The following is a 14475-nucleotide window of genomic DNA, read 5'->3' as shown; positions in this document are numbered from 1 at the left end:
ACCTGAGAAGTTATCTAGTCTTACCCTTTACTCAATAAAAGAATTCCCTCAGCATTTCCATTACATGCCCATCCGATCTTATAATGTTCTCTCTGAAATGTAATATTCTTTGTTGAGGTTTTCTTGGGGTCTCTGGAGGCAGTAGCCTTATTTCAGTTCAGTAATTACCACACAAGTAGCCAAGGGTTAAAGTCCAAATCCTTTATTGTCTCCTTCAAAGTCCTATCTCCTTCACTTGGGGCTCAGCTAGTTTTCTGGAGGCCTTCTGGAGTCTTGGTTTCAGTGGAGAAGCAAAGGAGGGTTTGTGCTCCAGCCTTCTGTCCTCTTGTCTGAATCTCTGAATCTCCCTGGCTGAGGCTTTTAGCTTATATGCTACACACTGAGTACAAACCAATCATTATATCATTAGGAAACCATTATTTGTTGTAGGATTAGATCAGTGCTAAACTAGATTTAACCATTGTTTCAATTCCACTTAATACCTTGTTTCAAGTTCTGGCCCATAACAGTCTCTTCATTTTTGCAATGTCCCTCATTCTGTTGTTGAATAGCTGTTTCTTCTCCTTTCCTTCCTTTCTCCTTCTCTCCCTTTTTCCCTTCTTCCCCTCCTTCCCTCCTTTCTCTTCCTTCCTTCCTATCCTCCTTTCTTCCCTCCATTCCTCCCTCCCTCCCTCCTTCTTTCTCTTTCTTTCCTTCTTTCCTCCCTGCCAACCTCTCTCTCTCCTTCTCTCCTTCTTTCCTTCCTTCCTTCTCTCCCTTTGTTCTTATAACACCTTCATTTATGATTATATCATTCTTTCTTTCCCTAGTTAGCATTCTTGTAAAACAATAAAACAAGAAAGAGAAAACATCAGTTTAGTGAAACCAACTATCTCATCGACCAAATCTGATGGTATACACAATATGGAATAAATTTTCAAAATATTTCCCCCACAGACAGCTGCTGTTTTCTATTAAAATCAATTATACTTACTTAGCAGTTACCAAGGCCAAATCTTGCTGCTGTAGGGCTTCTAAGACTCAGAATACCAGTTCCAACTGATGTACCACACTTAGACCTTTCAGCTTTTTAAAGGCTTAACTGCTAGTGATTTTAGGAATGCTTTATTAAGCATCTAACTTGTACCAGGCACTGTGCTAAGGACGGAGCATGCAAAAAAATGAATAAATAAAGCCCTGATCTTTCAACTTTTCTATCCATCTTGGAAGGGAAAGGAAATTCTTCATGTATATCAAGGTGTATAATTAGTTATGCTCCTAAGGAAGAGTTGTTTCGGGCTCTGTCATTTATTCTTTTAAAAAGTTAAATTTTATTGTTTTTGATTTTTACATGAATTATTTACAAATAAACCATCTCTCCATTATAGCAAAAATAAAAGGTAAGATTGACTTTTATTGCTGACAAGTTTCCAGGGTCATGAGAATTATTGTTGAATGAAGGATCCATGATCTCAACAATATGTATCCTTCCTTTGTTGATGGAGATCATAGTCTCCCCACCCCATACTTTGTCATCTTATGATATTCTCCCTCTTGTTTTGCCCTGAATCATCTTTAGAATGGCCACCCATTGCACTGCCATCCTTACTCTGATTCTGTTAATATTTATGGATACCAGTGCAGCACTTGACTGTCTAATTTTCATTCTTCTTTACCTCTATATGACTGGTCCAGCTTATTCAGATATGTCCTTCATGATGTCTTCTGCTTCTTATGTACAAGTCCTCTTTGACAGTAGGTTGCTACCTTACATTCAACTTGTGTATTTCCATTACCCTTTGACTCCCTATCGTTGTCATTTTTCTAAAATTGTAGTGGTTTCCAATTGGCAGCTGTATAGTATCACTAGAATAATATTGATTTTTTTTTTAATGGGATTTTTTTCAGCAGCTAATTGCTTTGAATCATTAACTGCAGCTCATAGTTTCCTAAATGAGATTCAGCCCAGTCTCTTTTTTCTGGACTCCTATCATTGTCCAGTGCCTATCCAATATACTGATGCTCTCAATGTTACTAGTGCAACTGAATGCCATAATCTAGATAGTATGTGCCTTTCACACATTTTGTTTTTCCTATGTGGGTAGCTAGGCCACTCTCTTTTGGGTAGTCACTGAGAAGGCTTTAGTGTTCCAAGATTCTGTGTAATAAATACATTGTGTCAAATTAGCACAGTTTTAAACTGTGAATATCAGCATTGTCAAAATCTAATCTTTTTTTTTTTTTTGGGGGGGGGGGGTCATTATTCAAGATAGCACATCCACGACAGTTTTGAAACACTGAGCTTATATTCTTCTTGTTTGCTGTTTTACTTCTTGTTGATACTCAGTAGATTTTTGAACAGTCTTTCTGTGATTGTATCTGCCTTGCATGATTTCAGAATTCTATAGTATAGAAGACACCCTGTTGAAAGAAATTCTTTTAAGCTGCATTTGGTTGTACTGAGTCGAGTGTTTTTTTTTGAAATCCACAAACAGTAAATTAAGAAAAAAAGTCATGTATTCTCTGTCTCTGTAAGTAAATCTGTATTTGTCTGCAGAAAATTGATTCCAATAGTCTCTGCTTGCTTCTAATGTTTGTATTGATTTATAAAGACTTTAAAACAAGGAAAAAGTAAGAATAAGAGCAGTAAATGCTAGCACCTTTTTGTTTGTTTCCTTGTTTTGGTAAAGGATCTGATCTTTTCCAGTTTTGGGGGAGTCATCTTTCAGATGCTTTAAAAAATTGATCCCTGATTGCCATTAAAATGGTGTTGACTCCAGCTTGGATTTCATCTATGATCTGTTTGGTATCTGAGTCATCATACGAGATGAAAATGGACAAACTACTTGAATTAAAGATTTTTACAAATAAATTAGAGTGCAGCTGGAATAGTTACATTTTTCTGTAAGAAGAGTTCTTTGTTTATTAGGTAGAGTGCCACGTGCACACATGATTCAGGCAGTTCTCAGAAGCATTTATTAAGCATCTTTCTGCACGTGGTACTAATTATTTGATAATTACCACTGTATAGCAGTGAAGAAGCTTTGTTTCAGAATCTGTCAAAGGATAGGACCAGAAAGTAGGAGGCCTCCATGGGGGGTATAGCAGCCAGAGATGGGAGTAATTCAGAACAGCAGTGCTTTGCTGGCTATGAAGTCAGGCCGGAACTCTTCTTAGTTGGAGGAAGCCAGCTCTTTGTCAGTCCTATGGTTGGGGCTGAACACTTAATAGCACAAAGTTTCTGACATCATTTGTAAATTCACATGTGAAACAGCAACAGCTTCCCCTTTAACTTCACAGAATAATTCCCAGAAAAATAATCAGCTTTTTATGTTGGAGTGGGAAGGATGCCATTTTTTCTGTTGAGAATCATTGACCTATCATGGATAAAAACTAAGTGAGGACTGTATATAAATAAAAATCAACTTAATTTAATTTTTATGAGAGAAATACGAAATATTCAATTCAGTTTAAAATTATAACTTTAGTAAATGTCAACAACAACAACAAAACAAATAAATTAAGGGACAAAATTTTATCCAAAATCTTATCCAAATCCCTAAGCTATTAAGGCAAAAACAGGAAAATTAATGAATAACAGACAAATACAATATGCTTTTATTCTATACCCTCTGTTGTATCTTTAGTAATTCTGTAAGCTATGGCCTAGTTTTCCATCATTTCCAAAATATAGTGGAGTTAATATACATGCAACTCTGGTTCTCTTAATTTTACTTTGCCATCCTATAGCTCTTTTCATAATTCCTTCCATTTTTGACATCATGATATTCTATTATATTATATCAAATATTTTAAATATGCATTTTGTTTTTTACTCCTCCATTCCTACCTATTCTTTCCCTAGAGTGCCTTCTTACATTAAAACACACACTCACACAGTACAATGTCTAAAATACATTTTGGGTAAAATGATTTGGTATAGTAACTGCCTTTAACCGCTACATTTTTACCAAAACAAATTTATTTTCCAGTATTCATTATCTGGAACCTATATTTGTCATTTCATTAGATCTCAATTCCTGTCTTTTAGTATTGTCTACATTGACATTATTGTAGTCATGAGTATATAATTTTTCCTGGATCTGATTTTTTTGTCCTCCAATTAGTTCATGTAAATCTCCTATAACTTTGAATTTCTTATATTCATAATGTAAATAGTAATAATATTAATAGTAATTAATAATAAAAATAGTAAATAACATTCCATTACTTTCATGCCCCCATTTGTTCCCCAGATAATTGGTACTTGCTTTGTTTCTAGCCTTTTGTTAACACACGAAGTTCTTCTGCAATTATTTTTTTTATATATGAGTAACTTTTTTGTTTTCCAAATTAATTTTCAATACAGCTCTATGGATAGTGTCTTATAGTATGTGTCTTCCCAAAGCCCCTTCAATAATAATTTTGATTCACTTCATTTCATATTTTTGCCTTTTATCAATTGCTGATTTGATGAGTGTGAAATTATATCATAAAAGTTTTTAATTTTGCATTTCCTTTACCTACATGAAGAAACTTTTCATAATTGTTGATAAATCTGCATTTTTTCTCTTGAAAACTTATTCAAATCTTTTGACTCAAAATCTATTACATTAATATCCCATAATGAATTCAGCTGTTTGCTGGTTATTTAGCTCCTTTTTTGTTGTTATTACAAACAGAGAAACTTTAAATATTTTGCTATTTTCTTTTCTTTTTATTATATTTTTTGGAATAGAGTCAGCAATGGAGACGTGAGGCCTAATGAATTTTGTGAGTCATTGTTTATCAGATCTGCTCTCAAGCTTATGCTCTTTTAAATAAAAAAAGAATGCAAAATTTTAATCAGCTCATACAACAAATAATAATGCATATCTTATTTGTTTGTAGCTTGAACATTGTTACCTTATGAATGGTGGCAAACAAAGTTTTAGGTTGGTTAGATCCAACCAGGGGTTATTCTCTTCCTCTTCTTCCTCCTTGTTGGAGAGGACCACTGTATGGATAGTTTCTCTTTAAGACTATCAATGAGAATAAGGACAGTGTCTTATTTATCTCTTTATTTTCACCAGTGCCAGCATGATTCTGGGTGCAGAATTTTGCTTTTTTCCCCTTAATCCCCTGGATTGTCAGAGATGTCTCCCAAGGAAGCATACTCTCCAGGCCAGAATGAGGCTTCCTCTGGAGGGAGGGGCTGTCCTCTCCATCTGGAGTAGAGTCGTTGGACTGGCCATACTTTTCATCCTCATACTTTGTCTAGCCTTAGCCCCTGTCCAGTGCAGCTGCCTGGGCAGAAAGACCTCTTAACCCTTTATTTCCTGTCTCATCCTTCTTTCTCTGTAAGGAAGCTGCCAGCTACTGGTGTCGGGTCACAGCTGGATCAGATCTGCTTTCTCCGAAACTAAAGAATCGGCTTCCTTCTGACCTCTTTAGGACAGAGGCTGAGGCTGGCTGATGAAGAGTGTGGGGAAAACTGGAAGTCATGAATTTTCAGGGACAGAAGTAGCTCCCCCAGGGGTCTTCTCCCCACTTCCCTGGCTCATTCTGCTCTTCCTGTGCCCCACATAGAAACTGCATCTGTATTTGGGAACACGCTTTATCCTAGAGGCTCCAATTCGAGTCCCACCAGCTCTAGAGTAATGTCAGTCTCCATTTTCCTCTACCACTTACTTGTGTTTATGGGGCTTACAGCTCTTCTCTGTTCCAGTGAGATGGTCAAGCTAGAGATGTGAGCAGTCTCAGGCTGGGAAATAATCCAGTGATGGCAAAATGTACTCGGCTAGTCAGGTGTTCACGAGCATTAGGCAGGGGAGTCAAAATATCTGAATCTAGTCATGGCTTTACTTCTTATTGGGAAAATGCCCAGAACATCCTCTAGCTGGTTGGCTAATAAGTAAGGGGCAGCCATCTCTTGTCCTTAGATCTGGAAATTGGCTTGAAGCCATTACTTTTAAACAATTAAATAGAGGAACCAGTGAAGCATACTAGCAGTTTTAGGTTGAGTGTCTGAGCCTTTTGGCCAGGCTGGGAAAGGGAAGGGCAGGCTTTCCATGGAAGGGAATCAAGACGGTCTCTAAAAGATGGCACCCCATCATTCGCTGCTTCCTTTTTGCCTTCTGCCTTGACAATCTCCCTGGGGTGAGGTAACCTTCCTTTCTAGTTAGCTGGAGTGGAAAGGGGATAATAGTCTTAGAGTCAGGATATTTCAATTTAAGACCTAACCTTATCATGTTAGAGCAGTGGGACCTTGGGGTAGCTATTTCATCCTTAAAATGGGACTCACAGTTGTTAGTAGCGAACAAGGTTTTTTGTAAACTTTAAAACAGTGTAGAAATGAGTTATTTCCTTCTTTCCAAACCTTGTGTAAAACTTCTTAAAGAATTAGTCACTTTTTAAATGTGTTTTTGTTACTCTGACATAGCTCTCCAGCTCTTAACAGGCTGTGATTTGGGAGACACTTTAGGCCTCCATTAGAGTAGAAGTCCCGAGGGTAAAGAGCCAGCCTTAGTGTTTTTGGTGGGGTTTGGGAAACATGGTGGGAATCCCCTCATTGCATTTCTACTTCCTCAGATCCTGTTCATCTCAGATTATTTCTACGCTTTCCTGCGGCGGGAGTACTACCTCACTCACGGCCTCCACCTGAAGCGCCAGGATGGGACGGAGGCCATGCTGGTGCTTAAGTAGGGAGGGGCCAGCTGGCCTTGCTGGAGATGGACTCCTCTGAGACCAAGTGGGGAGAACTGGGGGTGGGGCTGGACTGCTGTGCCCCTCCCCTCTCCCTTCATCTTGGCCCTGCTTTGGGGAGGGCTCAGTTTAGAGGTCATGGGGAGCTCGGGATGCCTTCGATGATACAGACATGGATCCTCAGAACTCAGAACAAGAGGACAACTGCCAACGAAGATCCTTTTGGGAAGTGAAGCCTTCAGCGTGGAGCATGGAAGAGTAGTCCCTGACTGAGAAATGGCGGAGTCTGCCTTGGGCCCCTCTCTGGAAATCATGGTTCCAGCAGGTCCTTCCCACATAGTCCCTCCGAATCCTAAACCCTGTTTTGTCTCCCTTGCTTTATATAGAGTATCCCTTGTCCACTTCAGCAAGGTACAAGTTACCCATGGTCTCTATTCTCCCAGGCCAGTGTATTCCAATATCCCCTTTCCCTGCCCTATTCTCCCAGGCCAAAATCTACCCCTAAATACTCTTCCCATGCCCCTAAACCTGGACAGTCCTTCTTCCCTTTGAACCTAAAAGTCAGGCAGAGCCTTGGTGTGTTGTTAATGCTAAATAAATGTAAATGTCTTTTTCGTAGTGAATACTGGTTGTCTGAAAATGAAAGATAAGGATGGGAGAAGCTAAGCTGAGGAGCAGAGACTGGGGTGATGAATAATCACAGGGGAGGCCCAGCTCTGGGTGGGGATGCTGCTAGAGCTCATCTGCCCTCAGACCTGAAATGGAGACCCACAATCTCAAGGCTAAGCGTGAAGGAAAGATTGCTCTTGGGGCAGTGGCTGGAAAAGGTTCCTCGGTGATTTGTGTCTTCTCTCCAGCTATTCCCCCCTTTTCTTTTTGGGATAGAGGTTAAGAATTAGTCCCTTATAAATATGTAAGGCTGTTAAAATTTACAACACAGAACTTTATGTGCCTACATATGGCTCCCTTGAATAGACCTTGACCTAAGTCCAGCCAAACTAGCTGATCTTATGGGATGTGCTTTGGGAGCTGAAACCCATCAGAGCCATTTCGATGGTAACCCTCAGTGCTGGCTCTAAGGTAACGAGATTGGGTTTCTCATACGGCAGTGAGAATGAGTCCTAGCTTAGAACAGTGACCAGGACCCCCACTGAAGGACAAATATTTGAACATATAAATGGTCCTTGATTTGTCTAAAAGAAAAACCTGATTTCCTGACTTAAGTAGCAGAGAGACATGTGAATATCAACCAGAGATATATAGCGGCCAGGTGAGAATTACTGGCCTCAGGCCAGGATGAAGGCTGGGTTAGTAGCCTCTGCAGAGTGGAAGGGACCCAGAATATCTCATCTTCATTTTAGGGTCCATGAGGACCTGGGTGTGGACGGGAAAGTTGGTAACTGCAATGGCGGCAGCGAGAACATTGGCCCAGGCTGGGTAGGACTTGAAATTTCTCTTTATTTATACAGAGTAACGATAGCTCTAATAGGCTGGTGCTCCAGGACACTGGTACATAATGTGGAAGAAAACAGCAGGCGGGGTTGTGGTCGCAGGGGGAAAGCTCAGTTCAGAGTGGCTGCTAGCGCGAGACGGGTCCAAATTGCATGCAATAAAGATGGAAGGGACAGGTGCCTAAAAAAAAAAAAAAAAAAAAAAAAAAACCAGACCAGAGCCAAGGCAGGGCCAAGGCCACAGGTGTCCACCCTTTTTTCTCCCCCTCCTCCCACTTTCAGCAGGTGCCACCTTCAAAACCAGGAGGGAGAAGCCATATATATTTTCTATTCTCATCCCCCTTCTATAGACATAGACAGAGCAGCCCCCATGGCTCTAGCGTCTGGGAGTAGCACCGAGAGTTGATATGTGTACAGAGTTGGGATAGATGAAAATTTCTTGTTGACACAGGATGTCCTCCGCTCCGTTGCAGCCCTGGTTGGGCAAAGTCCTTATTTTGGCATTGATCTAAGCCAACCACTCCAGCTTTGGGTCCTAGGGAAGGGACCCAGAGAGGGGTAGTTAGAGGCAGCTTTATAGTTCTGGAGTAGGAAGCTGAGCTACCCCCTCCTCTAGCTGCTGCTGTCTTCCCAGGGCCAGGATATTCCCTGACCCTTTTTGCTCAGTAGCCAAAGGTCTCCTGGGAGGCATAAACCATGTAGAGGAAGCCATCTTCATCCTTCTCCTGCTCATAGATCTCTGAGATAGGTGTGGAGACGCTCACCATGCTGTGCTGGTTCACTAGCAGGAAGAAGGCCTGAGTGGGATTAAGTTGGAGTCTACGGCTGCATAGAAGAGGACAGGGGAAGTTCATTGGAAGGGCAGCAAAACAAGAGATCCTCCCCTGCTCCCAAGCTCCCAGCTCTGACATTTGAGTTGGAAAGAATGTCCGAGTTCCAGTCCAGCGGTTCCCCCAAGTATGAGCCTCCCTGACAGAAATCCGTCACCCCCATCTATCCTGCCCCATTTGAGAGCCTGAAGAAGTTCCCCCCACCTTACTGCATGGTTTGGGGTTTTACGAAGTTTCTGCTGATCCAACAGGCCCCCTCCGGCCTATCTATCATATTCCACTCTCTGAGGCCTTCAAATACTTGGGTTTTGTCTTTCTTGACTTCCCCTCTCATGTCTACAGATCATGGCTTCCCTAACTTCTCCACCCTAAATATGAACTCACTTCCTTTAAATGATCCTCACAGAGCATGAATTCTAATTCTTTTCCATCCCAGATATTCTCCTGTCGATCTGTTCCAGTTTGACAATGACCCTCCCTGGACATGGTCCCAGAACTGAATGCTGTATTCAAATACAGCTGACACCCAGAGAACCCGCGAATCTCCCTTTCCCCCCTTCCTTCTAGACACTGCCTCTTTTAACGAGTAGGGTCCAAGCTTGAGGTCAGACTCCGGCAGCGCTGCCCAGGTCAATGGGAGGTGGGCGGATGGAAGGGGTGGGGGCGGCCTCTGGCTCACTCACCGGATGATCTTAACTAATTCACTCATGTTGACGTGGTCAGGGACAAGGAACTTGGTCTTGTCCAGGACGGGCAGTTGTTTTTCCCCTTTGTACCGCTCGATGATCACCTAGGCGAAGGAGGATGGGTAAGAGGAGGCAGATGCAGGGCAGAAGCTACGGGTATTTGGAGGCGGCCCAGACCGTGGTACTCACCGGGATCTTACTGGGGTGCTGCTCTCGGATCTGCTGCACTTCCTTGCATCTGTCAGCTGGAAAAAGAGGCGGCGTTGAGGCTCCAAGCGAGGGCTCTGGGCCCGGAGGAACCCTCCCTCGCTGCAGCAGCTGCTTCAGCGTTCCCAGGACCCGCCCGGGAGCCACAGAGGTGGCCGGGGTGATCCGATTTCCCACCCACATGGCCACTCCTCAGGCTTCGCCATCCCGACCCGGACCTAGCTCCGCGACCCTTATACCCCTCCCTCGCCCGCCGGACATGTGCCCCGAACCGAGACACTCAGGTTACCCAAGAGATCTTTCTTTTCCCCACCCACCCAAACCCCTTGCACAGACTCAGACGATCTAGGCAGGGGTACAGAGCTTCCCACGGCCCGACCGGGTGAGGGGCTGGGGACCTGGGCCCTTCCGAGGCCGCTCCGGTTCTCCCCTGGCTCAGAGCCAGCCCCCTCCCCCGCCTAGGACACTCGGAGTAAACACGCCAGGGTTGCGGAGGAGGGGCCTCAACTGTCTCCTCCCTGCGCGCCCCTTAAAGGGCAAACCCGGAGGGGGGGAGGACGAGTCCGGGCGGCCGCCCTCCCCCCTGCCGCTCAGCCCCGAAGCTCTCCCAATAGAGGTGGGGAGAGCGAGACTGCCCTTCTGTACCCAGACCCCCTAGGTATCTGCGTGACGCCCCGCGTGCCCATGACATCACGGGCTTCGGCTTCCCACCCCAGGTGGTTCCTAGACGCCCCGCAGAGTGCGGTCGGGTCCTTCCAGCCCTCCACCCGCACCCCGCCCCGGCCTCACCGAAGCTTCGCCGCTGCTTGAAGGGCCTGTCGGAGGGCATCGCGCCGGGGTCCGGGGTCGGGCAGGGGGGGGATGGGAAGTTCAGGGTCAGGGATCCGGGTGTCGCCGCTGCTAACTTGGGGTTCTCTCTGGCGTGTTCGTTCTGGTTCTCAACCCCGAGCAGCTGCTGGCCGGAGGAGTTGGTAACTCGGTTCGGTGACGTCACTTCACAACATTCTTTAAAGGGAAGACTGGCCCTGCCCTGCCATTGGGCCGACGAAAAAGGCACCCCATCCGCCCACTGACCCCGTGACGCACAGGCAGCTCAGGCCAGGAATGGACAATCGAAGAGGCGGGGCTCCCAAGGAGACGCTGCCTTCCTGGTCGTTGCCATGACAACAGACAGCAGCGCTTCGCGGCTCTAATCGGTGACGTCATGCGCCCCACCCCTCCGCTTTTTAACTCCGGGCTCCAGTTCGCCCGCCGGGGACCGCTCGGTCTCTCAGCCGCTGGCTGGCCGGTAGCGTTATTGACGAGGTCCGAAGCCAGAGGCGGCTGTCCTCCGGTACGCGTGTGCGGGTCGAACTCCATAAACTGACTAAGCCCTCCGGACATCAACTTGCCTGGAGACTCCCCGGGCCCTCGGGCCTCCCACCATCCGAAAGACAACCCAGGATGTCCAGAGCCCTTTGGGTCCCAGCTAGTCCAGCGGAGGAAGCAGATGAGATGCCAGGGTCCTGCGACTCGTGACACACGAGTGGCAAAGGAGGGTCTAGAAACCACGGCGTCGAGCTCTTTCCAATATATCTCACTCCCAACTCAGTTTGGGTAAATCACAGGACTTTTCTGGCTCGTTTCCTTACCTATAAAATCAGAGTTGGACTGGACGAGCTGTAAGGTGTCCCCTAGCTTGTGTTGACGTGTCGTTCCTGCCGTTTTCAACAGGCTACATGGTTCCTTCTCACCTGACCCTCTTGGGCGGCCCCCTCCCCCCTTTCAACAAAACCTAGCTCAATGGTTCTCAAAGTGTGGTGCAGTGAATCCTGCAGGGTCGCCGAAGTCCTTCCAGAGGGTCTACAAATTCAAAATTAGTTTTTTTTCCTATTTATGATAAATATCTAATATATAACCCATAGAAACAAAAACTCTTTGGACATAGTCTCAATAGTTGTTAATATCGTAAAGATACTGAGAAAAAGTTTGAGAACCACCCTAGGCATCATCTCTGACAGGAAGGAGGGAATGAATAAGATGCTTTTCAAGTGCTAATCTGTGATAGGAATGTTTTAAACATAAAATTCACCATTGGGGCTGGTGTAAATGCCATATGGTTTCAGAGGAAAGGCTACTGAGCAGTTTTTGTGTCCCAAAGAACAGAGGAATGAGGAGAAAAGGTGTGAAAGAGGAAAACTTGAGAACCTGTTGAATAAGACAGATTAAATATTAACTCTTCCCATTACCCCAGCTGGTGGCTGCTCCTTTAAAAACTCTTCTTCCCTCACTAAAAACTAGATTTGTAAAGGAAAACATGTTCTTGTTCTTCCTTTCAAGATGGTATAAAGAGATAGACCAGACAAATATCACACTAGTAAATGACTACACAAGGTCCTGCTTGTAAGGGGTTTGACGTCTATAGAAGCAGCTTTTCAGATTCTAGGATTCTATAGAGTTGCTTCCTTTTTGAGGTTATGGTAGGGATATCAGTCCTGGCTTCTGCTTAATTGCCTCAGTATTCTGCACAAAGTAGGGGCCTAAGTGTTAATGGGCCAGAACTCTGAACTTGAAACAAAGAATTCTTACCAGGTACTAAATCAATGGAATTGACAAAGACAATAGTTAACTAATTTAGCTTGGTTCAGTATGACTGATTTAATCCTACAATATGTTATGGGCCAGGAAACAAGATACTGAGTGGAATCGAGGAGATAGTGGTTAAATTTAGTTTAGCATTGATTTAATCCTACAACAAATAATGGTTTCCTAGTGATATAATAATTAGTGTATACTCAGTGTGGGGCATATAAACTAGGAGTTGGGGAGATTCAGAAGCCAGAGAAGGCAAGTGGGAATCTCAGAACTGAGGAGAGAGATAGGCCTCCAGAAAAACTAGCTGAGCCCCAAGTGAAGGAGACAAGACTTTGAAGGAGATAATAAAGGATTTGGACTTTAATCCCTGGCTGCACTTGTGATTACTGAACTGAAAAGGGGGCTGCCTCCAGAGACTCCAAGAAAACCTCAACAGAGAACATTACATTTTAGAGTGTAATGCCGGAGAAACTGAGGCAGGATGGAGATTAGAGAACAATTTGATTATCAATTGATTGGATCAGACTCTTATCTCAAAGTATCCAGCAGTGAATGTCAGATACAAGATTCTTTTGTAGGGTAACAAGAACAATGACATAATAGGGTAAATACTTCTAATGAGGATGACATAATGGAGACATACAGGAGAGGCTCCTAATATTCTAATGATGTCTAAAATGGATAGACCTTTATTCCACCAAACTTTTAGAGGGAATGATTATAGCCTAAAGATATAAGACCTTTATCCCATCAAACTTTAAGAGGGAATGATTATAGCCTGGGGTTTTGGGGCAGAGTAACAAAGGTAGGAGGACTTCAAGGAGACTATGGCATAATAAGAGAACATTATACCTAAGAAACTGAATTCTGTTTCTATTGAAATGTTTGTAAAAAAAGACAAGGATAAAATTGAAAAACAACTTTGAAAGCAATTTAAACTGATACTCTCTCATTGGCACATGAAAGCCTGCTTGGTCTTGTAACTGGAGACCCTGGGATGATTGTTTCTCCAAGCAAATCTGTATATCGTGACACTTCCAGCAACCCTGGGTGTGACCGGTACCCAGAGAACTTGGCTTGTATCTTTACCTGAAGTAAGACCTCATTTCCTGTAGGGAACTCAAAAAGTGGCTGTGGAAACTTCAGCAGGGAATGGAGAGGAGGCTGATACCTGATGTCTAGATGACTGTCCAGGTAATCTCTCCTCCTTTTGGGCTACTTCTGAGCCACAAGTTGTCTCACTGAGGGAGGAAAAGGATTGAGGCAGAGGACGACGGGGAGGAGTGCCTTTGAGGAGTGTCACAAAGCTCTCCCCAATCACAGTGCCAAGGTTTAGTCCTGTGTCCTTCTTTGAAGGTAGAAAATTAGTCGGGATATGCTAGGCCCCAAAGCTGCGTGAGCCTTCGTGGCTCCTCCACATGGGCCACATCTGGTGTACAGGGAGTCGGTACTGGCACTCACACACCAGGTGCTAGTCAGAGGTGGTGTTTGCACCCTCATGCCACCAACACTATTTCATGTGACCTGAGACAGGAAAAATAGCCTGTTCCAGAAAGTAATCCTCTAGTAAACAGGAATTAACTCCTAAACCCCTTTCTCTACAAAACAGTCCCCTTACCCAAGCCTTGGCCTGCTAGGGAATTTAGGGTCTTCCACCCTATCTCACCTGTCCTTTCAGGCTTAAGTTAGACCTGAGTGCCCTTTCTTTAAGTTGTTAGCTCAACCCTAAGGCCTTCAGTGAGCCTCCCACAGCTCCTACTCCACTCATTTCGATCTGTTTCTGCAGGGAGGAATCCTAACTGCTATGAGCCCTCAAGGTCTGGGTCCCCTTCCCCCGCTCTGTTCTGCACCTGCGACTTTGCTAAATGCAGGTGATCCCTGGTAAGGAATAAACAATGAACGTCTCTAACGTTCAGTCTCTTTTCTGGGGCAGAGAGGTTGCTGTCCAGCCGGAGCTAGACGTGTATGAGGGAGAAGCTGGATGCAAGTTTAACTCACAGGTGACCCTGCATGATGCAATCCCAACTCCAACACAATAAGTGCTCAGTGAATAACCCTTTAATT

General features: G+C 44.2%; 2 protein-coding genes across 2 annotated transcripts in view; one reads left to right on the top strand and one right to left on the bottom strand.

Moving 5' to 3' along the window:
• The window catches only part of PIGU (phosphatidylinositol glycan anchor biosynthesis class U), a 125660-nt gene extending 118374 nt beyond the window's left edge, over window positions 1-7286 (top strand). Inside the window, exon 12 of the mRNA XM_051979158.1 lies at window positions 6550-7286. Coding sequence (XP_051835118.1) covers window positions 6550-6663 — 114 coding nt within the window. The 3' untranslated portion in view covers window positions 6664-7286. The remainder of the gene's footprint in view (window positions 1-6549) is intronic.
• Window positions 7287-8101: 815 nt separating this feature from the next.
• Window positions 8102-10925, bottom strand: MAP1LC3A (microtubule associated protein 1 light chain 3 alpha). The gene is made up of 4 exons (XM_051979162.1): window positions 10627-10925; window positions 9820-9875; window positions 9628-9734; window positions 8102-8939 (listed from the first exon to the last, which is right to left on the bottom strand). The coding sequence occupies exons 1-4, from the start codon at window positions 10664-10666 to the stop codon at window positions 8777-8779; spliced, it is 366 nt and encodes a 121-aa protein (XP_051835122.1). The 5' UTR covers window positions 10667-10925; the 3' UTR covers window positions 8102-8776.
• Between the last annotated feature and the right edge of the window lie 3550 nt (window positions 10926-14475).

Source organism: Antechinus flavipes, chromosome 2, assembly GCF_016432865.1.
Source record: "Antechinus flavipes isolate AdamAnt ecotype Samford, QLD, Australia chromosome 2, AdamAnt_v2, whole genome shotgun sequence".
In the NCBI taxonomy this organism is placed as follows: Eukaryota; Metazoa; Chordata; class Mammalia; order Dasyuromorphia; family Dasyuridae; genus Antechinus; species Antechinus flavipes.
Note: the sequence above shows the minus strand (reverse complement) of the source record. Positions and strands in the feature narration are given on the sequence as shown.

Coding starts and splice junctions, on each gene's coding strand:
- MAP1LC3A (XM_051979162.1), bottom strand. CDS start 10,666: ATGCCCTCCGACAGGCCCTTCAAGCAGCGGCGAAGCTTCG. Junction 9,876..10,626: donor CAAGCAGCGGCGAAGCTTCG/GTGAGGCCGGGG, acceptor CTCTTTTTCCAG/CTGACAGATGCAAGGAAGTG. Junction 9,735..9,819: donor AGCACCCCAGTAAGATCCCG/GTGAGTACCACG, acceptor TCCTTCGCCTAG/GTGATCATCGAGCGGTACAA.